Genomic DNA, 26,028 nt, shown 5'->3' on the forward strand with positions numbered 1-26,028 from the left:
CCTCAACGTTTTTATTATCCTATGCTATTCATTGCAGTGTCCTTCAGTCTAATGTGGATAACAGACTTTCTGGGGCTTTTAGGGAATTGATGGATGATGAAATGATTACATACAAAATCTCCATTGAGGGCAAATCTCAAACAAAGAGAAAGCTCTTACGTTAATAAATATGGTCGGAGACAGACGGAAAGAGCGAGAGAGTTTGTGAAAGCGGGTGGGCCCCGGTTGGTGGCCGAATGCCAAATGAAATATGAATTTCGTTCTGTTGTATTGTTTGTTGGTGTGGCGATACCCTGCCCTGCCAAAAGCAGCAGTTTGTTGGCATGTACTGCTTGCTGCAACGTTGACTTTCTCCATCCACTTTATTTAAACATCATCAACAGTAAACAGTGAACCCGCAAACGCATGCACACACACGCCCGTACATATATAACACGTCATAGTCTTGGATAATTAGATTCTCAAGACCCTTCTCAAAATAGAATCATCCAAAGGCTCGCAGTGATGCATAAATTTGTATTTTGGCCACCACTCGGCAGACTGAGAAGAACGTGAAGATGAATTTTGAAAGTTATATTTGCTGATGGCTATCGTGCTACTTTGGATGGTTCGAGCTGGATGGCTCTGCCATGTCGGTGGTGGAATGAGGTTTCGGGCTGACTAATGGAGAGTGGGATTTTCGGCCCCTTTAGGGTGCCTGAAGGTGTGCAAGTAACCTTTGAAAAGAGGCGACGTTTTTTCGAAATGGCCGTTTCTCGGCGAGATGTGACGAGAAAAGCTTTCTGCGGTGAAACAATTCTCGTGCGAGGCATCATCTCGAGCTGCGTGTAATAGCACCAAAGCTTTAGCAACAGATAGCGCTATACTTTGACATTTCATCGATACCTTCAAATAGAACGTTTCAAAATACAATTTTTGTACACATAACTTACAAGGGTGATCTGCCGTCTTACCAGAATGTGACTTAACCGATTAACTCGCGCTCTATTATTAAACCCTGTAAAATAACTTCTGGGGTTAAACTTTGCCACCCGACAGCGAGGGAACGAGGAGCTTTGATATTATATTTAGCCAAAACGTGTGACAGTACTTTGGCACAGAACACACTCGTGGTTTTTATACGCGCACTCTGTCTGCAGGCAAGCTACAATGGCTGGCAAATGTTAGCACTACGCACTAGCATGGGGCTGGGGCTGATGAGCTGGAGTTTTCTGCCAGTCTTTGGTTTTTGGCGTTGAAAATAGGTCTGGAGGCTGTGTTGTTAAACAAGTTTTTGGCACCCGCAATACTCCAAAGGGGGGGGGAGGGAAATACAAACCCAAAAAACAACTGGAAGTTTGAAGCGTGTTCTAAATGTCGACTTTAATTCTAACTGAAGGGCACAGTCAGGGAGACTTTTTAAAGTCGCGAGTATACAAATATTCTGGATACGTGCGGCGCACAAATATGTAAAACTGACCATGCTTGATCTCACCTGCAAAAAATGCAACCTCTAATTAGATCTTGGATTGTTGTGGCATACAAGCATGTCATGTAAAAAGAAAAACAGCATGAAATATCTTGTGAGGCAACGGTGAAATGAGTTCTTACCTGCATTAAGTTCAAGCAAGCCACTCTTCTTCTGCTGTCTCTCCTGCTTTTCACGCTCAGCCTTTTCCTTTGCCGCCTGTGCTCTCCTTTGTTTCTCCTCACACTCCTTACGCTTCGTGTTGTCTTTGAGTGCTTGCTGTAAAAAGAGAAACAAAAACGTGTAAGCGGCGCCAGAGTACAAATTTGCCTCAGTATTCAGCGCTGGGTGTGAGTTCATACGAGTTCATTTTATTTACTCTGCAAATGGAAGTTCGGGTTGCCGCCAGCTTGTCTATCTCTGGTCCATCTCGTGTCAGCCATTATGAGGTGAGTTTACATAAAACTAATACCCGCTTTTATAAACGAGTTTAGTTAGAACATTTTTCATGCTTTTTAGTTTAGTTTGTGGCTTCGAAAAAGACTTTGGGGGAAGTCTAAGGAAATGCTGAAAACACACCGTGGGTATTCGAACAAACCAGTTCATGTCAAAGAGAATCAAAACACAAAAAGGCAAAAATCACAGATTGTTTAGTAACTATCTAATCACCTTGAATCTTCACCTAAACTAAATTCCCTGCTGTCCAGCAAAGCAATGCCAGTTGTAATAAAATATAACCCAGTCAGGGTTGATAAAAGACAATCATAATAGTACATGGCATCTGCGCAACAGATGGTTCTATCAATGTTGTTATGCACATTCACAAGCGGGGAGGGAAAAAAAAAAAGTCCCTTTACTTGATGCCATTAGCAAAGAGAAAGCAATGGTTAGTCAATAACGAGTCGATACAACAAGTGGTCCTGCTTGGAGTGAATCACGCTTAGCTTCAGTGCAGCAGGAGAAGAGCAGCTCAAGAGCAATACGTCAGAGCCACTTTGTTCAAACAAAAACCTAGCGAGAGCACAATGACAAAAACATGCTGTCACCAAAACCAAATGTCAATAGAGTTGCAGTAAATGGGAGTGAAAAAAGGTTCTTTGTTTACCATCTTAATGTGTATGTTAGATCATAAGTAACACGAAAACATAGCGGTGTAACGTAATTCTATCATTAAAAAAAAAATGTCAGGGGTCGTGTTTTATTGCCCATACAAAATTCTAATAGAGTGATGATGCAAAATGAGAGAGGGAGAGCCAGAGCCAAACACAGAGAGGATATTGCCCTTAGCTCTCCTCATCACTCCAGGTCTGTTTTCCCCCGCCTCTTCTCCTGGATGTCTGCCATTAGACACGCTCAATTGGATTCCTGTCAGATGCGCGGCCTCGCCCTGGGTCTCCTTCCTACGGGTGACTGAGCATGCTGCATGTGTGTGTGCTGGTTTGTCTATGCCTTTGTATGCGCTTGTCATTGCGACGTTCCTCCCCCCCCCCCCACACCCGTCGAGGAAAAGCTGCTTAGCTTTTCCTCGCACACAAACGTGCGTACATATTTTGAGAACGCAGCACACAGTTGCAGTTGAAGGCTCAAGTTCATTACACGCAGTGGTCTCCAAACAACGTGTAGCTATTAGCATGGACCTTGGCACAGCGGTGTATATGCTGACACAGATTTGACCGAGAGGTTACTGCGCTGAGATTTACTGCATGAACACACCCTTTGACCTCCCGGTTGGATGTCGGTGGGAAGACACCTTTTGAACAAATTACGAAGGCTGTTAGCCGCTCGCACCTTGTCTTATTAAAACGGGGTCCTCGGGAGTACATTCAAAGTCCTTACAAGACTGCTTCTTCACTTATTATTCATTTGTATGTTTAGTAAGGACCCGGAGAGTAACACCGATGATATGGTGATGAAATGTAAGGCTTCGGAAATTGGACCAAGGAAAATATCATACATATCAATGTACAATATGTATTCGCATAACCGAAGGGACATACAAAGCTAACATTTGTGATACGGGTATTCAAATCTCAGTCCTATGTATTTGACTTTGTCTGTATGGATGGCAAACCCTCGGATTGACTTTGTTCTTGACTTTTCTAACAATGCACTCTGTAACATGGAAGTGGAAAAATACAACCTAAATTGCAAGCTAATATTTGTGCATGACCCCATTTTTTTCCAACCACTGATTTTTTTTTTTGAAAATCATGATATGACATTTACGACGACTAGTTTCCATTCAGTCACCGATATATAGCTGTTTGTGCAAAGAATTGAATTAAAATGGGTTATTGTGGTTGTGCAATTTCTGAAATTCAACTCACGATGAACATGCTACGGAAGTTGCTGAGGTCAGTGAAGAGCTCCTCCACGGATGTTTTCTTCGGATCCACGGCATAATACTCCAAAAGATTCCGGTAGAGAGTCTCCATGCTGCTCTGCATGCTCACCAGCTTGCCATACTGCTCACGCGCCACCTTGCTGAAACTGTGACGGTGTTGGTCAAGGTCCAGCACAAATTCATTACGCATTCAGCAAATTAGCCGTGGAGGTACATTAATTTGCTTAAAATATTAAAATGGAAAGGTCAGGTTTAACTGTGTTGTTTATATTACGGCGACCCGGCGGTGGGGCCAAGGGTGGGAGAGCCCTGCTGCATTAGCGTCCTCCAAATCTCAAACTAGAATATTAGATTTGTAGCTAGGAGAGAGAAAAATACACTATCTTTGAGATAAATGATAAATTTCCAGCCCCAGCTAAAACTGGCTAGCGATGACGAGACTACTTACGCATATCGACAAAAACGAAAAAAACATTCAGGCTGGGAAAAAATGTTGATCTCAAGGTAACTTGAGCAGTTTTCTCAAAACAGCAATTGCAATTTGACATGTCTAATTGCGAGGTACGGAAAATAGACTCAGCGTGTAGCTGAGACATTTTAAGCATCAATCACAAACAAATATTAGCCCTTCCAAGTTGAAACTCCTTAATCATTATCAGAGAAAAATCAGCCTAGCAACCAAATGATGACAAATGTTGACAGTTCTGCTCAGCTCTGCTTCTCATTACATTTAAATGCTAAATGGAAATTTTCCAAATCTGTCAATTTGGCATTTGCAAGACCTTTGAAAGGCAGATACCTTACAGGAAAAAGCTAATTACAGCCTGCATTTTGAAACCTAAGATTTATTTTTTTAGGGATCTGTGGACACCTTGTTTATTTATCCACATCTGCAAGAGTATGACAGGATGAGCTCTGTAAACAGTCTGACATCATAGCCTTAGGCCAGCATAAAACTTGACAGCGAAGAATAATAATAATAAAAATAAATATACACGTATACATTAATAAGAACATTGCCTAAATTGCAAAAATGTTCGCGTTCATCCACAAGTTTGGTGGATTGGGAAAACAAAATTGAGCACCAAAAAAAAATAACCTCTGGTGTTTCTTTGAAAAGTAGATCAAAACCGAGTGATATTTATTGGTTAACAAAAATATATTTTTTAAATAAATAATATTTACGGATTCATAAATTGGATCAGTTGCAACTGAAGGCACCGCCGCATAATGAAGAAAATGCGTGGAAAGGATATTGCCATTTTATTGACAAACATGTCGTTGGGGTCATCAGAGGACGCAAAAGTCTCAAGGTCTCTCTCCAGCTGCAACAGCTGCCTCTCCATCTGCCTGAGGCTCTTTTCCAAATTCTCTGCAGACACTGACACACGCCAACATGCATTCAAGCGCACGCCGATTCAAAAAAGCACAAAGAACACACGCACGTCATCGTGGCGAGAAAATGGGAGGAAACAGAAGCACAAAGGACAACTATTATTTCCCAAAATCGAATCGATGCCTATTTTGAGGAGCGAGAAGCATCGGACGGAAGTTGCAAATATTACTCTCCCTTATTTTTTTTATTCTGTGTGTATAAGCCAGAGTTATTTTACGAGTGCTGGAGTTAAATGTCAAAGTAGCGGAGAGAGATCGCCGCCAGATGTAGAATGATATCAAGGAATAAAAGTTGCTAAATTTGCAGAGGTCAAAGCCCCCCCATTGACACCTCTTTACTACTCTGCCAACCTGCTGTGCGATAAATAAAAATGAGTGGCACACATCTCTGTGTACTTTTTTCCGCAGGGCACGAACGGCGCTCCACTTTACAGTAGATGATTTTGTGCGAGGCAAGGAAAGGAGTGAAAACAGAAAACAATGAGACATCAAACATACTGAAGTGTACTTACTAAGAATGGGAGCTTTAGGCTTGAAAAGCATAGACTATAACGAACCTCCTAACACATGCTAGTTATTCACAAAGAGCATGAATGAGCACGCACACGATCGAAAAGCCTCGATTGAACAAGAGCATACTTTCTCAGTCCCTTTCAACGTCAGTTGTACAGGTTGGCGCTTTTGTCAGGTCTTTTGGAGGTAACTATATTTACTGCTTATCTGCTTCACCAAAATTAATTTTGAGGTGAAAAGTTTAATGCGGCTTTTCCCAGACGAGACTTCTCTCTGTACTGTCAAGATCGTAATGAGTTTTTTTGCTGATGGAATATTCCACTAACGTTACTATTAACAAATAATTAAATCAAGCTTCTTGGCTTTTTGGATGAGTACACAAACGCAGCGCATTAATTAAAAATACAGCTTGACGGAGCCTAATTTTTTTGTGTGCAACTTAAATTATTAAGTTCGACCTCCGTACAGCTCTTTGATTAAGGGGCATAAAACAAATGTATTGTTGCTGTCTATTTTAAACACCCGTTCTTTTATTCATCCATTTTTGGGCCTGATTTTCGGTGGCAGTGAGCATAAGCCAATCCAAGCTAACAGACAAAGGGCATTTGCAGTGATTTATATAAAAATAACACAAACAGTAACATTAGTAAAAGAGAATTTGAGCAAATGTGTTTCTCAAAAATGTGCCAAACTGGTATGCATTAATCAACACCCAAAAAGCGGCTTTCGCTTTGAAAAGGGTTGGTGACCCCTGCTGCTGTGTTTCATACATAAAAGGGAAATGTCACATTTATGTGCTTACTCCCTATAATCAGTTGGGGCAACACAACCTCTCGCCCCGAGTCAGCTGGCACACCCATGACCAAACTTCGAATAAGCGATACAAAAAAAAGCATGGCTAGATGGTGGATGCATTTGCTCTAGAGGATTATTCAAACCTTCTGCAAGGAAAGTCATGAATTGCTAGCAGCCACTCGAGTCTTTATGTACACTGCAGGGTCTTAGACTTGGTTTTCTCATACGATTATAGAAATTTTAAAAACGGAACAATCGATGTGTGTCGAGTGTGAATTGGCATGCCGATTACCTCTGCTTGCTCGATCCACATGTTTAAGGTCTTCAACAAATTTGATCACATCTGGAAATTCCTCTTCACATATTTGCACCAGGAAATGGAGCAATGTGGTCTGCTGGTCAACTGACTTTGTATCCTTTAGCTGTTGAAAGCGAAAGAAAAAAAAAACATTAACATTGAGACATATATATACAGGATGACGACTGTTTCTTCCATCTGGCACAAGGGAAGAGCTTCTGAAAATGTGGATCAATGTGTGATGTTCACTGAGTGCTAGAAGAACATAATGTCTTCCAAATTTATATCCTGCAGTTTTTTCTTTCTTTCAGTTATTTCATTCACACGAGAGCCACATCCACGTTCATGATGTCAAGCTGCAAAGAGGTTCCGAGGCAAACAAACACTAAGGGGACCCGAAATGGCAAATTGAATAACCTTAACTGTACATCATTGTGACTTGGGATAGAAATATAAAAATCTTTACAATAATATGATCTTAGCGTCGAAACACGGCATACTGATTAATATGTTTGTGGACTGAGTTAAGCAGCAAAATGCTCCTATTTTTATTTTCCAGAACAAAATATGGACAATCCGTAATAGTCGGCAGCGCCGGATAATTAATATACAGCCCACCGATTTATTTATCGAATAAATAATTTTCTTATTTTATTCTAAAGCTCACATGAATTACTCAATCATGCACATATTCAACACAGTTGAAAATGTCAAAATTTTCTTTGTTGCAAAGTAAACTGCTGAATATAGTTCAAACGTAAACAGGAGGCTAATGTTTGCGTTTATGTACATAAACGTCTTTTCATATAAACTCTTACCTTGACCCCGCCACAAAGGAGACTGCAATCTTACAAAAATACGCACTGAATCATCAGCATTTCTACATTTAAAAAAAAAAGAACTTTTTCAGTGTATTGTACCACCGTCCACCTAATTCATCAAGTCGACACATACAATAAACATTATTTATCGGAAGGTAATATTGAAAGCACAAGTTTAACAGGGCCGAATTTTGTCAGTGATGAATGGCTGCTTTGGTAGTTGTGCCGCTCAAGATGGATGAGTCTCCTAGCAAGGGATTACACTCTGCTCTCTGTCATCATCACTATCATGCACAAAAAGTGACTGTTCTGCCTTCGGTCTATGCAAAATATTTGCAGAGTCCTCGCCACCTGAAGCAAGGACAGTCCAACGTGTCCACGAACTCGACATCATGTACTAGCCAGGGTTCACGCACGTTTTCCATTGGAGTTTTTTCTTTTAAGAGGACTCTTATTGTTTACTGTCAGGAGATATGCGTCATGTCAGTGTATAAAAATAAAATAAATAAACCCCAAAAAGATGTATGCATGCAAACAAACAAACAAAAACAAACAAACAAACAAACAAATAAATAAAATAAATAAATCCATATGATATTTGACATTTTGAGACAGGATCCGGCTAACTAAAAAGGCTTACCTTCGAATAGTAAAGACTTTGTTTGACTCTTCTCAAAAATTTTGATTTACCGTAATTATTGGATTACGAGGCTCACCGGATTCTAAGGCACAGCCTCGATGAGCACATCTATTTTGGGAAATTTGCATATATAGGGCACACTGGGTTGTGAGGCAAGCTCAACTAGGGCATCTTCCTGTATCAATTTAAAGATTTGACAGAAAGGTCAACGCTCACCTTGCAGAGAGAACTGAGGTCGAAGCCGAACGACTGGGCATTTCGGGAACCAGCGTTGAGGTAATTGCCCAGCAGCAGCACAAGTTCCAGCAAGCGGCCAAAAGAGCGGCTTGTCTTGACTTCGTCGCAAGCGGCGTTTACAGCTAGAATATCCGGCCGCAGATTGTTCACCTGCTCGTCAAACTGCAGCCGGAAAAGAATATGGTTGAGTCGTGGGCGAAGTCGCTTTACGCTGCTCATCTAAGGAAGGAAGGAAAGGAAATAGACAGGAAAAGGGGGTGAAAGAAAAATCAAGGTCAAATGTGTGAATTTTCTTAAAATAACCATCAGTCACTCTTGAAAACAAGTGTTCAGAAACACACAGGTGATCATCACATTCGAAAGTCTTGCTAGGCAGGCATGATAGATGCTGGCATTGATTCGATTTGGAACCCACGACTGTTAAGTTAATTATGGGGTGAGTGTCCTTATAGGGGAGGTGAATGGAATATACATAACAGGCCGCCTTGGATTACCGCTCGCACACAATTACAGCAAATTGGAAAATATTGCACTGGGCCTCAAGACCTGGACACTAGGGCGATTGCGGATGCCGTGTTGAGTTGGGTTAGAGGGGTTCCGCTTCCACGTGTGTTAAAAAAAAAAAAAAAAAGGCTGTCTGTCTTGTCTGATGTTAATATATAATAATATATAATAATAAAGAAATAATAAAGAAATAATGAAAATAGAAAATAAAAAAAACCCTGAAAGGATTTAAAATAAATAAATAAGTGAGCTAGAATAACATGTAATATTGTAAACTCAATTCTCATACTTTGGAACATAAAGCAGTGTATAAGAACATATTGGTGAGTAAATGTTTTGGCAACTTGTAAAACGTGTCTGAGTGAAGTGTCAACAACAATCTAAATCCCAGACGAAAGACTAATCCAAAACGCTGCCAGTCATGAGCTGTGACTACACGCGGGTGGGGGTTATGCATACTAGTAAACACGGATATTTGGCGTCTCAAGCCAAGTCTAATTAGCAACCCCAACATGAAAATATCAATATAATACTTACATTGCCATGCAGAGATCTGAATAATACAGCGCAGCTCAAAAGTTTTGATTTAATAACATACAACAACATCTATATTAATTATAAAGACATTTTCAGCAATTTTCTATTGGCTCGTTAAAAAAACACAAGTTGTTTTTTCCAGTTTTCCTTCTTTTTTTTCTTAATTTTATCAGCAACTGAGCTGCTTGCGGGAGTCATGTCACATTCCAAGATTTATACAGTCCTTATGCAAATTTTTGCGCTAGTCTCATTCGAAAAGTCTTTAGGAAACCCAGTGCAGAAAATTAGACAGCAAATTTGCTTTTTAAAAAGTGCATAAATTAGGGAGGTATTCCAGGTGTCACTCAAATAGCTGAATGTTAAAAAGCTGCGAGTCATTTAGGCTGTTTATCCCCACCATGCGACGGATACCATCTCGTGCGTTTACATTACATTCGTTAAGAAAGCAACAAGTCTTTAATCAGCTGTTGACATACTTTTTCCATTTAAAAATGTTTATGCAGAGACCTTACGGAAAGAGAAAAAATGTGTCTCTACTGCAACGCAGTGACTACAGATGTGATGTTGAAATTTTACTTGTTTTGATTAAGCATAAAAAGAGAATCATATATGGGAGTCTGTGTGTTTGCATAGACACTCACTATAACCCCAAACTGCTCCGGCTCTGACAAATTTGGATAGTCGTTCTCGTACTTGGCCAAAGCGTTCAGCTGCTCCTGCTCCGGCAAGTGCTTCACAAGGTTCTACAATGACAAGTGGGAAAGAGGGAAAAAAATGTGACTCAGTCGAGATGAGGGAGAGAAAAAAAAGTAGCACAACAAAAGAATCGCGTATAGTCAGGATGACCTTTGACCTTTTGACTCATTTTACACAGCAAAGTGAGGTGCCGATATTTTCCAAACACGTCTCCAACCAAAAGTAGTGCTTGGGTGTTCTGGAACATCTGATATTCACTCTCACGCTTTCTGTCCTTTTCCTGTCTTTCCGTTTTCACAATGTGACGCTACTATGGAAACATCACAGGCCTTCTGCCTTGAAAAAAAAATGTCAAAGAAAAAAAAAACCTTGCACCTCAGTGAAAATTGCCTTTCATGCAATTTTGTTGGCCACTCAAAACCAGACTAATTGCTTTCTTGGCCTTACTGGCCAGCTTGATGTTCAAGTGCCACAATTGTTGGCCAAAACACACTCAAACAAACATCTAGCATTGTTAAAATTGCCCAAAATTACACACTCTAAATTGATTAAGAGGTACGAGGCGTCCTATTTTTCCCTTAGCGTAGCTGCCAACTACTTAAAAAGACGAATGTGATTCTCCGTCAAACAAAAGCTTATCTAAAAGTGAGCCCACCTGAATCATGGGTTCTGTGAGCTGCTCTTCATCAACCTCCAATATCATCTGACGAATTTCTTTGTAAGGTATGCGGAAAGAGCCCAGGAAAATGGCTGCAGAGAAACAAAGACATGAAAGTTGAGACACCTTGCGAAAAAAAAATTACATTACATATTACATTAACATAAAAATGAAAAACAAAAAAAAAGCATGAAAACAAAGTTGAGACCTCTTGTAGAAAAAAAATTCACATGGCATATTACAAAAACATAAAAAGCATTAAAAAAGCATACAAAAAGGAATAAAGGACAAAAAGAAGAAAACATTATCAGGCAGGCAGCACAATGTGCAGCTAATTCATTCAGTTCTAATATATAACTATATATATTTTTTATACAAGTGGGGTCAGTGAGGAGTGGGTAAACCAAATAAATAAATACTTACATAGATTCTGCGCTATCTTGGGATCGAGCACCTTCAGCGCTTTAATTCGCTTCTTAATGGATTTCTTATCATCCAGATCCTCCTCTTCTCTTTTGGCTGATGAAAACATAAAAACAGAAAATTCTTATCTATGAATACAGTAAATAATTACACACCTATTCCTGACATATGCAAATTACCAAGCAATTAGGGTTTATTCTATTATCTTTATTCCCAGGTTCAGACACATGAAGTGTGCATGACGGAGTGATTATCCACAGGCATGCACTTTCATGGGAGGGGGGGGGGGAAGCAATAAATTAATTGTTGAATACTCGACAACAATGTCAACCTCAACTTGGAGAAAACAGGAAATTCATTTTAAATGATTGCATCTTTATTTCCAAAGAAAACAACTGTTTGTCATGACAGGTGATGGCCGGAAAATGACTAACACAAGCTGTTGTCAAAATTGCCATTGTTGTAAAAGTGACAGGAAGCACAACAATATTTATCAACAATTTCATCAACGATCCACCCAAATATATGCCTGCTCCATTTTTGGCGAGATGAAAACAAAAAAATGAATTTATGAAACTAATCACTCCTTTTTCATTCCTGCATAATTGGGATGAAGTGTTTGCATGCGACTTTTTTTCTGACACATTTTGCACAAACAGGAATCTAGTATAGGCAAAGCGAGGGAGGGGGACAGGAAGGATCCCTACTGTTTCAACTTGGCACCTTAACAAGGATGCTACATTTAATAATGAAGTGTGACTTTTGACACGAGCTGCTCCTAAAAAGAGCTCCAAGTGTGCTCTGCTACAAATATACACCGACATACAGAAATACACCGACAGTCACTGGACTTACGTGGCTCCTCAGTTGACGTACTCTCTTCGCACTCTTTCGGAAATGTGAGGGCGGTAAAGTACACAAAGAACAGGACAGAAATAATATTTTTTTTTTTTGCTTTAAAAAAAAAAGACAGATACACAATTTTGGATATCACATTGAGTAAACAATAAAGAATTTAAAGCGATGACCGTCAAAATGGTTGGAATTCAACTGACACGGGTAAATGTGATGGACTCCAAAACCACCATTTTGTATGAGGACCAAGACGTGCAACTGATCTATGCATACGTATTACCCTAGCAGTAAGTTCCCCCGAGGCTGGACCACTAAATTGCATTGTGAAAACACCAAAGGGGAACGCTGGATGAAATAAAACTGCTGTGAAAGAGCATGACTGATGCTGTACATGACAGGCAGGCCTCCGAGACAGCCAGGTAACACCTCAAATCTCCCGCACACAAAACATACACACCTGTGTCTGTCTGGGATGCAGTCGTCTCATACTAAATTTAAATTCACTGACTCCTATCAAAGTGGATTCTGATAAGGCATAGGTGTCAAACTCAAGGCCCTGGGGGCCAGATACGGCCCGCCACCTCATTTTATGTGGCCCGCAAAGACAAATCGACTTTGTCATGACCATTCATCTTTTTAAGAAATTTGAACAGTTTCTGATTTCAAAACTAGTTATCCATCAGTTTGTTGTGTAGCCTATAATGCATGTATATAGAAGACGTTGAGAGTGATAATGGCCCTCTGGGGGAGCTTGTGACAGAAATGAGTTTGACACCCCTGTGATAAGGCAACAGTGTGAGGCACGTGCCGATTTAACGTGACATTTCCAAGGTTTGTTCAATGTTGTTAGCGAAGGACGTACACGATTACATCTTCCAGATGACCCATGGCGAATCATGTGTAGCATACTCCTCACTGTAATGTCGCAACCTCTTGCAACCTTCATTGCGGTTAAGACTTTTGATTATTCGTATCACACATCTATGTGTGTCTATCATTTCTCATCTCTGCCCACAGTCAAATCCAGCAGACATGTGATGCACAGGAGGGGATCCGTGCGCAACAAGTGAAGAAATCCGTCAAGTCGTCAAAGCAGCTGCTCTGTTTGACTCGCCGTTTTGTTCTGCTGCGGCAGAGTCTCGGAGTTCAGTCACCCTGACAGCAAATCAACAAATAGCCCGTCTCCGTGCTGCCGATGCACACTCAACCACCTTGACTAATACCGACAGTACAGGACAGCAGATGAGCGAGAGGCAGGTTGGAAGAAGGGCGAGTCCGATAATGGAGTGAGGAGCCGGGCGGCGAGAGCGATAATCAAAGTGGGCCGTGCAAGGCCACATCTCCCTGTGATTCACAACAGATGACCGAGGGCTATAATTATTGGTAGACTTTAATTCTGACAGCAGCAAATTAACAGACTTCATTAAGGTTCTCTCTTTAGACCTGCTCCGGCTTCCCACATTGGCTTGAATTACAAACTATTAGAATCACCTCTGCATAAAGCTCACTCGTAAACATCACAACGGTATACACACAAATTGCCGGGATCGGAGGCTTTTTACAGGCCTGCTGGCTTGGACCGTCGGCTGGATTCTCGGTGGAGTAGTGCCCTCTAAAGGTCACTTGTATAAACACACGGCAACCTGAGTTCCATAACAACAAATGAGACATTAGCCTCTCTATGAAATGTTAAATAAGGCGAGCTCCGTCTGAGTCACTAACATTTCCCAAGTCTCTTAGTGGATTGAGGTTTTCTAAATCACCCTCATCTCAAAAGTCATTTGCCATTTTTGACGGAGGCAAGTCTGCGTCGAGACGTCTTACCGACCCCAACGTAAGCAAATGTGGATGAAAAATCACAACAGGCAAATGTTGCAAAAGCAAATATCTTTTTAACGAGCCGGCCCATTACTTGGGTGATGTGAGGACATAAAAATACAAACTGACATTGAAACGCTGATGCCTGAAAAACTGGTGGCTGGATTTGAACAGAAAAACAATGACGGAGAAGAGTGACACTGAAAAATGGAGATTAATTAGGTTTTTTTTGTTGTTTTTTTCATAAATATGATGCACGTCTATGATTCACGATAGCTATATGTTCTTATTTTCTGTGTTGTACATTATAAGAAAGAGAACGGCCAGAGCAGCCATGCATTGGACATGATGACACCTTGCCTTTCAACAACAAAAAGAACCCTTCATGATTATACAGCTGATGAGTGCTCTCATAATGACAGAAAATTTCAGCAGCCGCATGAAACCATTACAGAGCTAATGGAGTTCTTGAAAAATGTCACAGGGGAAAAAAAAAAAAGAAGGGACAAAGTGAGTATTTTTTTAAAAGGATTGTTTTTACATTCAAAGAGTTTCATTTTTGAGATTATATTCAGCCCAAAAAAAAAACACCTACTGTTTGTCAAATCCTTTCATCCCCTCCTCCCCACTGCTCTAATTCTCTTCGTCTTTCTCCAACCCATTTAGTTCTAGTCCTGATGAATAGCGCAAATGGGACATAACTCGTGAGAAGAGCAGTGTGGGCAGTAGAATAGGTCACGTACTTTAGTCATCAAGAGCTTTGATTTGTCATTTGTATGAAGTGGGCACGCCATGTTTGTTAGAAAAGTACACAAGGGTGGTAACCACTTCTCACATTGCTAATTCAAGGATCCAAATAAGCCGGATTGCAATCGGCGGGTCAAAATTTGCATTTTGCGCCTCGTGTAGACAAAAATACGAGGCGGTAGTTGACGACGCGAGCACTGTGGCGTGTCATTGTTCTAATACGAACCTTGCTTTCTGTCAAAGACACCCAAGTGTGAAGCCACGTAAGACCCCGAAACAAGACAAAATTAATTTTACCAGATCAGTGACATTTATTTTAATGGACAATACAAGGTCTAGGTTTCTGTTAATTATCACTACTGTCAAGTTTGTGGCTTGTTTATTAGCAAGGTGTCAAGTACAATACATGCACGGTTAACTATTGCATCATAGTGTGTTATAAGTTTATCTCAGTATAGGCATCGGCAAATATCTAAGCAACTTTATTTTGTAGGGTTTATTTGCTTCTTTATTATGGTTTGAAAACTACTGGTGGAATAAAAAAAAATAAAAAAAATCTTTGTTAACTGGTCCAAGCTCATAAACGTGGGTCGGCGGTCAAAAACGCAAAAGGGGACCAACTAAATTTTTTGGGCTCATTCAAGTTGCGACCCAACTTTTTGGGTCACCCATATAGTTGGATCAAGTTGAATTTTGGTCGTTGAAAAAAGTTTATAAATTGGGGTTTTAATATAAATCCCTACGCTTGGGACTCCTCGGTCTAAGTCAACATCGGTAAGGACCCCAATGTCATAAAAGGATGAGGATAGAAATGAAAATTTGATGAGTTGAAAACTGCTTCGTATGGTGTCCTTCTAAATCTTTAATGATGATCCAGATGTTGTTCTTAAATGAGACACTACACCGTGATAATAAGACAACACAAACACGTTGAGAAGGCCCACACCAACGGCAATTCTCACTGCCAGCTGAACGAGTCAGTCATGCTGTGCTTATAACCACCGGTGGGATGGCAAGAAAACAAGAAGAAAACAACCGAGATGGCCACAAACCATCTGGAATGGAAAATATTTTATGCATTCCTTCCCAAATGTAAAACTGCAGCATGTAATGCAAAACAGCAGTCAATTGACGGAGTGCTCTGAGCGTTCTGCTCTTCTCCGAACGTGAGTAGAAATTGCAGAAAAATGAATTTCTGATTGTGTGGCGTCAACCAAAGTGTCATGGTTAGGGTCATTTTCCGAAAAAGGGGAACGCAATCTTCTGCGGATAGTATTCACTGCCACTTATGGCTTCCAGAAATCACAACTTTGAATATCTGTTTAGCTTTTCAATGTACTTTCATGTTAAAAAAAAAATGTTAGTGTGTGAATGGGAGGGGGGGTGCCTTGAGTGAAAAGGCGTATAATTGACAGGTAGCTAAGACCTAGATGAATAATGCATCGATGTCAGTGACGGGACAAGCGAGGAAAGAGCTGTGAATAAATCAAGGACAAATATGAACAGACACTAGAGCAATAATTGCTTTAACAAAAAACTCCTCCGTACTAAAACCCTCTTCAGTCTAATTTTAGACAAGCAATCAAATGGCCACACTTAAAGCGAGTGACACTTCTATAGGCAAGAAAAGAGTTCACAAAAATAGAAAGCAGACCCTTGAAGCCGTTTTTTCTTGAAGTAATATTCATACGTCTAATGCGACACTTGGTGGTTGCTATGCGACAAAGATCTATACACTGTAATGATAAATCTAACGCAGACGGAACGTTGGGTCTCATAAAAATGACAAACGTGGCAAAGTCTTACCTGCTCTTTGTGATCCAAAGGTGAGAGCAACTCTGCTGAGCAAATCGGGCTTTGCGTATTGATCGTCATTCGCGAGCACCCAGAAACAGCCTTCTGACATTTCCTGGGGATTGATCTGGATAGAAAAGAAAAAGCCCAAAATTACACAATGATGTCATTTGCCAACGCACAAATTCATGACATTAAAAGTCCTGCACATATTTAGTATACTGTATATTCAAAGATGCTATTTTTTTATTTATTTTTTTATTTCACAAGTTTTGATCCCTTGTAGGTTTTGCATGCATCCCTCAACCTGTCCTTGTAAAATGCTCGTTTGGTATTGCAAGCATATGTTTGAGTTGGTTGAACATCTGTACAAATCTCCATTCTCTACAGCGGGTATTAAATAATTAATCACAACACAAACTAACACCATTTGCCGCGTGAACTAATATCGCTCCGCGGGGAACAACATCTGTAGAGGTGCCACTCAGTGTGATGGAACAGAAGCATATGATCATCTGTTATTTTCAAGAATTGCCGTCTTCTCAAAGAACCTTGTTGTTCGGGTCTGCAAAAACAAGGCTTTTCCTGATCTGCTGCCAACAAAATATCAGGGACAAAGGTAAGTGGAGAAAAGGGGGCACTGAATTGAAGTTTGACAAACTTTTGGTAACTTACAAGACTCAATGAACAGTTAATACTGTAGATATTAGTATAGAATTTTGAAGAAAAAAAAAACTGCTTCATGAAGCAAATTTGAAGCTTCATTTTGCCATCACTACTTTAAAGCTAACCCTTAAAACTAATTGAAGTTTGACAAACTTTTGGTAACTTACTCATAAGACTTAATGAACAGAAAAAACTGTCGCTATCAGAATAGAATTTTGAAAAAATTGAAATAAAAATACAACTGGTTTATGAAGCATATTTGAAGCTTCATTTTACCATCACTACTTTAAAGTTAACCCAACGTGTTTAAAATGGAGCTGCATTTTTATTTTTCAAAAGTCGTCACGCTTGTACTCACCTTGGACCAATTCAGGCGCTTAGTGGAGCTCTCAGGCTTGAACTCCGTCTTTGGCTTGAGGCCGTAAGGCAGCGGAAGGCAAGCGGACAATTTTGAAGCACATGCAAATCCTAACGGGGGTAAAGGAGGGGCACCAAATGGAGGAGGCACTCCAGGGGGAGGGGGTGGTGCTGGACAACCAGGTAATGGAGGAGCAGGAGGTGGTGGTGGTGGTGGCGGAGGAGGAGGAACTGGCAAACCAGATGCCGGGTTACTGGGCAAAGAGCCACAGGGTAATGAAGATGATGACGACAACACCTCTGACACAACCCCTGGTCCAACTCCAACCTAGATGGAAGGATCAAAATTATGCACATAAAATGATAGTGAGGAAAAAAAACATTAGATTTGGTAATTGCTGACTGGTCTGTCAGCAAATGTGTTAAATAACACACTTGAAAAAAATGGTTTCTTCAGTGCTCACAAATTCCCTGCAAGCACAATTTATGTTTGTAACGTGGCGTCAGCTTTAATGGAGAGGAGGATTTATCGAGATGTTGAATATCGGATTCGATGAATCATGGTGAGTGTTTAGAGTTAGAATATTAGGACCCATGACAGACTGTGTGTAAGAACCCTTCTTAAAACTTCCACAGCCATTTATGTACACAACACAGCTAGTTGAGTATTCCTTCAGTGTTCTTCGCTCTCAAATTGAAAATTTATCTCGCAAAGAAAATGAAAATCCTCTTTTGAGGCAGCAGATCAGGGGTAGTGGGCCAGAAAAAAATGGAAGAGCCTTGTCAAAAGAAATTGCTTTTAAGACAATTTGCCCTCACGGAATGGCGATAAGAGCGTCAGAAATGGCCGACATGTGCCGAGACCATTAAACTATGTATCCGTTTACCAGTACACAAATCAAAATGATATACTTGGGTGCGACAAAAAATAAATAAAACATGAAAGCCTAGCTACCAAAAAAAACAAACACACCATATATTGTAAGAAACTTGAAATTGTGTTGGCATATTATAAATCAAAGTTTGACATCATAAAGCATGTTTTGCGTGTGATCGGAAATACACGTTACCTGAGACGACCAGATTAAATACCTGCGACTTGAAAGCCTGCAACTCGGCTTGAAGCTCGGCTATCTTCTCTTCACCCTTGACCAGTTGAGCTTGGGCCTCCTGTCGTTTTACGAACTCTTCATCAAGCTAAAAAAAAGTGTCACTTATTTTGGAGTGGACATGTCTTTTAATGAATTTAAGCTCCCATCTGAAGGGCGCTACCTGGTGACCCATTTCACAAATAGGTTTAGCTAGATTTGTTAAAAATCAACAACAAATTGAAAGCTCCTCAAACTGACTTCAATTCTTCACAATATCAATACTTGCCTTTTCTGCCAGTTCAGAAGCTCTTTGTTCATACTCTTCAAATCTAGCCTTTTCGGCACAAACTTCTATTAAAAAAAAAAACAGTTAATCAAATTTCCAGCTCTAATATGTACAAAACAAAGTGACTTGCCGATGAGGTGGCTGAAGTCCACGTCAAGCCGTTTACGATAACTGAAGTCTGGGTCTGTTCCACTGCGATGCAGAACGATTTGCGACACGCATTCCTCGATGATCTTAAAGTATTGTGACCTGAGAGTGACAAGTGAAACTTTAAGGTTGTATGAAAACTGCGACGGCAAAAACAAGCCGTATTGTTGTTGATTAGTGCTCCGTCTTTTGATCAAGAGAACTTTGGTCAAAGCCCACACTGCTGTGGGTGATCCAACTAAATGAAAGACTTTGAAAAGTAACAGAAAAGAAGGGGGGGGGGGAATTACTCTCGAGCGGTGGAAACTAGATTGCTATCAGATGAAAGAGACATTCTCTCGCTTAGTTGATGCCATTCGGCGCCTTTAAGACCCACATGGGCGTTATAAGAACAAAATGGCCCCGTCCGCAGACTGTGAAAGGTTGTCGTGAAGTAAAAATATAGCAATGGTTGATCACACTATTTCACATTGGTCGGATCTTGCACTAAGTGCGCGGTTGAAAACAATTTAACCAACACAACGACTTTGACGGACGGACCCTGTCCCCTTATTAGTCCGTTAAATCGAACTTCCGCTGTTCACGCTATTCCTTGTGTGAAAGATTAAAAAAAGGTCATAGCGAGGCCATCCATCCATTCTCGATACCGCTCAGCCTCGCAAGGGTATTGGGTAATAAAAACTCAACAAAAGGTACCGTTTGAAAAAAAAAAAAAAACAATAACAAGCAGATGGGCAACTACGTACAAATCAAATACAAGTAGTCTGAAGACTTTGAAGAATGATAAGTGGTGTGCGTTAAGTTGTTTCTAAGCTAACAAAACATGCATCACAACGTACAGAACAATTATTCCTTTGATGGAAAACAGAAATGTCAACTTTTAAGGGTCTGTCCTTCACCATCTTAACACACCTGACAAAATAGTCGTTGCGAATGAGGACCAAGTGCTGCAGTATGGAGATGAAATAGTTTTCCGCACTGCTGTCCTTCACCATATTCAGCAAAATATTGAACACGTCCCCCGCATCAGTAAAAAGAGTCAAGGCGAGGACTGGCAGATTCATGGAAGCAATGCTTTGTAACCATAAAAAATAAACATAAAAAACATCCTTTTCAATGAATAGCCGGGGAATCGTTGCATTCAAAGTGTGTCACACTTTGTGTTATCTAATATCTATTCATAAATATTTGACCTCCACTACGTGACGTGGATTTTCGTTTTAAATAGAACACGCTAAGAGTGGACATTCATTATATTGGGTTAACGCTATGAAGGATATTCCAGCTCGCTTTTGATGTCCTCCAGCCTGTGAGAGAATTCCATCATGTCCTCTTCTTTGTGCTCCTCAAAGACTTTGAGCTGAATGTCAAGGGCATCGTTCCTCACCGATGACAGTTGCTACGTTTAAAATAAAGAATATACGGTAAAGATATTGCAAGGAGATAAAGTGTTGAGCGACTCGAGCGTTACGACTTTATCAACAACGTACGTGTGGATACAAACAAGTCGGATGTCAGCGGGGTGGTACTTACGGGTAAAACGGCTTTAAGGCCGCAACGAATAAATTCATTCCTGATGTGTAGCCGCAAGTCCAGGTCGTCGGGTGATGTTACGAGAGCATTGATTAACTGCATGCATGCCACCTGAAATATGATATGGAAAAATAACATTAAAAACAGGTAGGGGCACGTTTGGGTCAGCGCCAAACAGAATCCCTCTTACAGTCGATGAGCACGCCGGGTCACCGACATGCATCGTAAATGAGCTTTTCGCCCGGGACGGAGAGAAACATAACTAATGCATGCCTATTTTCTCCAGCCTCCGACTGGGGAGGTCTGATTTTAATATTGATGCAACAACTGTAGACATATAAAACCCAACAGTCAATCAAAGGGAAAATTGGATCATTTGGAAGCTGGTTTTTGCTGGCCTCTAAGTTTAGTTCTGGGTCTGCCGCTTCCTGCAGCTTCAATAGTCACACGCAAATCAATTATTGATTGCATCAAGTCGTGGATGAAAAATAGCATAGCAACACGAGATTCCAAAAAAAGATGAACAAGTAATTATTATTCATTATATATGTATCGTTATGTATTACTTATATTTCTATTTGATTACATTGGCAAACAGATGAACCAATTTTGAAAGGGCTTTCTAAGTTTTAATAGTATTATTGGCCACTAGATAGCGGACATGTTGAAGAGCTCCTGGTGGTAAACTGTAAAGTAAAAGATGTCCTGTTTTTTTTCTTTATATGAAGGTTTGAAATAGCTACATTATATGTGAAAACATTTTGACCTTGTTTGGTACATACAAAAGCAACAAAAATATTTTCATAATCAATAAAATATACGTTTAAAAAACAAAAGTGCCACTTGAATAACTCTCCCAAGTTGAGACGCCGCCTCTTTGCTCTTACTTGTAACTGCACCGATCGATCTCGAAGTCCTTGCACAATGGGGTGAAATCTTTCAATGCCTCTCCATTCCCCAGCAGTGGTGATGGCTTCAAGGACCTTCTCCAAACTAATGAAAACATCAGAAGCAGGAGTGATGAATGATCATGGTGACGTTTGTAAAATGTATCAATCGTTATTTTGTAATTTTAAAACACGTAGATGCTTCAATTGGGCAGTGAATCAATCAATAATGAAACGATATAAAAAGTTGTACTAAATAATTTCTAGCTTTTTTCAACTTTGATATATTACACCAATATTGAAACTGTTTAAAAGCATTTGATTTAAAATTACGATATCAAAACAAAGCATTGTAACTCTTGTTTGAAGCAAAACAAAATGACACGAGAACATACATGTTATCTTCGCCCACAATGCAGATGGCCGACAGCAGCTTCATCACATCGGTCATCATGGCCGACTGGCTGGGATCTATTGCTCTTGCGAGTAACACAAGACTTCTTTCCTCTCCAAGTATTCGATCCAAGCCATACTGCAATAAACAAGCACATCGTTTCATTTGCACGGTGAAACGAATCAAGCATATGACTTGGCCCAGGAAAAGAAAACGACGACAGTGCCTCGGCAGCGACGAGGGGAAAATCTTATAGTGGATGGACAACAGATGGAAGTTTGATTTCTGCTAGATTTGGTGCAAGGACTTGATATTGATTAATGGCACATTAGGCCGTAGCAAAATCCTTTTAGCTCAATTGGGAAATAAAAATTGGGTCATTATAAAATAATAAATACAATAGAAAGAAAAATGATTAAAAAAATGATAATAAAAAATAAATAGAAAACAATAATATAATCTTTAATATAACTACAATTAAACAACCCCAGTCTTCATTCTGCATATAAGCAGGGTTTGCAAAAAGAATGCCTCAACATGAACGTGGCTGTCGGTCGAAGACACATTAAAACAGCGTCTCAGCTCCTCACACTTGACTTCTCTGGCTTGTTAACTCTGCTCCCTAATTTGTGCCTCCACATTGTGTTGCTCCCAAACAACTCTGCAAATGATCAATTTCACCATCCCATCATGACAGATGCTTTTCATTCCGATTCCAAACATGTGCACGTGGCGACCGCATCTACATCTCACTTTTAGTAAAGGAGAACAAAGATAACATGTTTAATTAGTTTACTAAAATAACAAGCCGACACATCGCTGCTCCTCTTTACTGACACGCATATAGCGAGGGGGGAGTGGGGGGGGGCTTCGACAAAATAATTGGAATGCTGCTGGGCCACAAATTAAATGCAGCCTAATTGACATTGTTTTCAAATGATTGCACACAGGCAGAGTCTAATTTTGCAAATGTAAACATCTTTGCCGCAACGCTTCTCTATTGCTGCGTATGAAGTGTCATGTCAGGTGCAAGCGTGTTATTAATGCAAGTTTGAGTCGAGAAAAGTGTCTGTTAGTGTATTTTACCTTGTTGTTCATGAAGGCTTTTAGGCATTGGATAACCTTATGTTGGTTCTTTTTGTCGATCCTCTCCTGCCTAGGGACAGAAAATGAACAAAATCAATCCATTTTGTGTACGATTGACCCTGCACAGGGTCACAGAGAACCTGGAGCCTGTATCTGAGTTTGGAACAAAGAAGGACTCAACGCCTATTCATTTTCAGAGAACGATGCACAGAATGTCTGAGCAAAGACTTGTTTTGCTAACATTTATTAAAAAAGGCGAGTCACCTTTGAATTTAAAACTTACTGTTTGTTGGCCAGCAATCGCTCCAAAATGTCAAGTAACAGTCCAAGGCCCTCATGTCCAAAACTCTGCACCCAACTGGACAAAAAACAAAAAGTGATGAAAAAGTGAAGTCATCAAATTAGGTAATGTGCTATGAGTTTTTTTTATATATATCTTTTTTAAATATAATTTTGTCCCAGTAGTTTGCACAAATGTAGCCTTTATTTATTTATTTTTGTGTTTATTAATTTATTTATTGTAGAATGAAGACTTTTATCTGAGTCACCTTAAATTTTTAAATGGAGACTTATAGGCGTATTTTTAAAAAGGTGAAGGAACTTGTGACATATCATTGGAATCAAAACAAGAGGGAAATTCTCATTCAAACGACGGGAGCAATAAAAAATGTCGGAAGAAGTCGTTTTATCTTTGCCACACTGTACCTGACGGGATTGCTCGTCAGTGAGACACGCAGCGAGTCGAGGCAAGCAAAAAGACGTTCTTCCATCACCCCAGACTTGAGTTCTCCCAGGAATTCTTGAGGAGAGATCTGATAGCTGCTTTTCAAACTACCCTGCAGGAAGGAAAAAGAAAATATTTTACATGCAAGTGAGGAAAAAAATCTTGTAATACAACAATTCTCTGCTACACCACCATAGTAGTTTTACACATGCTGTTCTCAAGGCCTCGGCCATGAGGTTCCTTTAATATTAACATCTCTAAAGGTGAGAAGAAAACAGTGCACCTTTAAGTACGTCAAAGCGGGACTTGTTACATATGGCCAGCAAAACATGAGGATGAACGTCTTTTGAAATATCAAACACACCGTTTTTGAAGCAGTACAAACATACTGGATGACCATTTCTCGCTTTGTATTCAAGTCTTTGTCTCTCAAGGGAGTTTTCTTGTCTTCGTTCAAATTCATGTCCTCCTACAATCAAATGGACAAAAACACAAGAAGGATTTTTTTGTTGTAATGTCCTTGGTAACAGGATGTCCTGATATTACTTGCATACCATCATCTTTTCAAACAGTGCCAATATTTCTTTTTCTGAAGTGATCTTTGACGAAAGTTCCTCAAACTGGGAGTTAGAAGATGAAAATACAGACCAATCGGGGGCACTGTATTTCGAATGCGGTACGAGTGGCCGGTCCTTTTTGCCACCGGGGATCCGAATGCTTGCAAACCTGTCCAGCTAGAAGCAAAGAGGAAAGGGAATAAAGACAGAGTCAAAATAAAATAAAAAGGCACAGCCTATTGAAAATGACTATTAATTTAGATAAAAAGTAATTATTACCAGAGTCAACAGTGCATTCTACATTCGAAAAAAAATCCCATTTGAATTTTGAGAGAAAATCATGAATGGGGTTAGAAAGCGTGAAGGGAAGATTGGTAATTATTTTTAATTAAAGGAAAATATTTTTCTTTGTAAATGAATGTGATGTCTGCTAATAAAAACATGTCAGAGTTTCAAATTAGAATGTGGTTCTAGTCATGCTAGTTAGTCTGCAGGCAAGAAAATGGAAGGACGACTGTTTTTTTTTTTTAATATCTTACCATGTCATCAGTGAGATTTCTAAATTGTAGGTGCTATGAATAGAGGACAGACAAAAACAATATGAATTTTCATGAAGTATCACTGCCCTGCATGTAATGAAGACTTTTCTGTCATCTTAGTATTTGTGTCTTGAACAGCTGGAGGTTTTTCATGCTTTTTTATTCCAAAAAATGATTACATTTTTGTTGACAACACTGTCTTGTTGGTGCAAAACTAATCCATTCAACTTGTGTAGAATAGTTGTGATGAGACAAAACCCTTAAAGGCCTACAATCTCTCTCGGTGAATCCAAGATATGCAAAGTCATCATTATTTTGCAGTATCCTTTTCCTCTATAATGACGTTAATAAACAGCAATGCAAATAAAGTTCATATTAAGCAGTGATGCCAATAAGAGCTTTGAGAGTTTTGATATGTTCTCTGAGAAATTCAGCATAGGACTCCATACTGGGAAAATGTTCCTATAATGCAGGGGTGTCAAACTCTTTTTTTCTCAGGCCGCATTGGAGTCATAGCTTCTGTCGGAGGGCCATTATGACTGTCAATCCAAATAAATGTATGAGCACCTCATATTATATACAGTAAAACCTACAAAAAAAACTGACAAATAACTCATTTTCAAATCAGACGAGTAAAAACTGGTCAAATATTTAAAAAAAAAAAGGTATTATTAAAAGCGAAGACAATTTGCAATTCTAGTAATGACACGAATTTGATGCACAATTTGTCTTTGAGGGCCACATCAAATGATGTGGCGGGCCGTATCTGGCCCCCGGGCCTTGAGTTTGACACCTGTACCACTTTATAGTATAAAGTGATGCAAAACTTACAAATTTGGGTTTGCGGTCTCCTTCGTCACTGCATGGTGTACTGAGGTGTGAAGAGGAAGAAGCCTTCTTCTTGTGCGATTTACCATCTCGTCCCGACGCGGCTTCAAACCGCTGACCGTAAGTGTCCATGTTGTTGACTTATGCGCATCTACTCGACGTCACGGCCTCGACCTGTGTGGAGTTCCAACATATCCTTGTCAAACGCTGCAAGTCGGCTTGACAGACCCAAACAGAGGTTGTCGTTTTGCATAAAGTCGATGACATATTATTATTATTATTCAGATGCGGTGGCGTCTTGCACATAGCAACTGTCTGCATAGCTGTCAATGGCAGGTTTGCGACAACCTCATTTACTGGTAGCTTTACACAACGCTAATCCAATTTGGCCACTGTCAGTGTCACGTCAAC

The 26,028-nt window shown here is 40.0% G+C and overlaps 1 protein-coding gene across 3 annotated transcripts in view; it reads right to left on the bottom strand.

Annotated features, from left to right (window-relative positions):
- diaph3 (diaphanous-related formin 3) overlaps positions 1-26,028 on the bottom strand; it is a 43,314-nt gene that overhangs the window by 17,110 nt on the left and 176 nt on the right. For 2 of the 3 annotated variants that reach the window (XM_088371762.1, XM_088371760.1), the window contains exons 2-26: positions 25,621-25,791; positions 24,790-24,822; positions 24,248-24,427; positions 24,058-24,162; positions 23,675-23,805; positions 23,253-23,327; positions 22,970-23,039; positions 21,885-22,021; positions 21,490-21,595; positions 20,603-20,713; positions 20,350-20,468; positions 19,982-20,098; positions 19,053-19,171; positions 18,923-18,987; positions 18,638-18,742; positions 17,547-17,873; positions 16,535-16,649; positions 11,309-11,404; positions 10,883-10,977; positions 10,173-10,274; positions 8,470-8,709; positions 6,787-6,916; positions 5,047-5,172; positions 3,775-3,938; positions 1,591-1,726 (exon numbers count right to left, since the gene is read on the bottom strand). In XM_088371762.1, the coding sequence (XP_088227888.1) occupies positions 1,591-1,726; positions 3,775-3,938; positions 5,047-5,172; positions 6,787-6,916; positions 8,470-8,709; positions 10,173-10,274; positions 10,883-10,977; positions 11,309-11,404; positions 16,535-16,649; positions 17,547-17,873; positions 18,638-18,742; positions 18,923-18,987; positions 19,053-19,171; positions 19,982-20,098; positions 20,350-20,468; positions 20,603-20,713; positions 21,490-21,595; positions 21,885-22,021; positions 22,970-23,039; positions 23,253-23,327; positions 23,675-23,805; positions 24,058-24,162; positions 24,248-24,427; positions 24,790-24,822; positions 25,621-25,749 (3,133 nt within the window). In that variant the 5' untranslated portion in view covers positions 25,750-25,791. The remainder of the gene's footprint in view (positions 1-1,590; positions 1,727-3,774; positions 3,939-5,046; positions 5,173-6,786; positions 6,917-8,469; positions 8,710-10,172; positions 10,275-10,882; positions 10,978-11,308; positions 11,405-16,534; positions 16,650-17,546; positions 17,874-18,637; positions 18,743-18,922; positions 18,988-19,052; positions 19,172-19,981; positions 20,099-20,349; positions 20,469-20,602; positions 20,714-21,489; positions 21,596-21,884; positions 22,022-22,969; positions 23,040-23,252; positions 23,328-23,674; positions 23,806-24,057; positions 24,163-24,247; positions 24,428-24,789; positions 24,823-25,620; positions 25,792-26,028) is intronic. The other variant, XM_088371761.1, reaches the window with a different exon arrangement.

The sequence above is a fragment of the Syngnathus floridae genome, chromosome 3 (assembly GCF_059516105.1).
Source record: "Syngnathus floridae isolate MCC-2025c chromosome 3, RoL_Sflo_1.0, whole genome shotgun sequence".
Taxonomy (NCBI): domain Eukaryota; kingdom Metazoa; phylum Chordata; class Actinopteri; order Syngnathiformes; family Syngnathidae; genus Syngnathus; species Syngnathus floridae.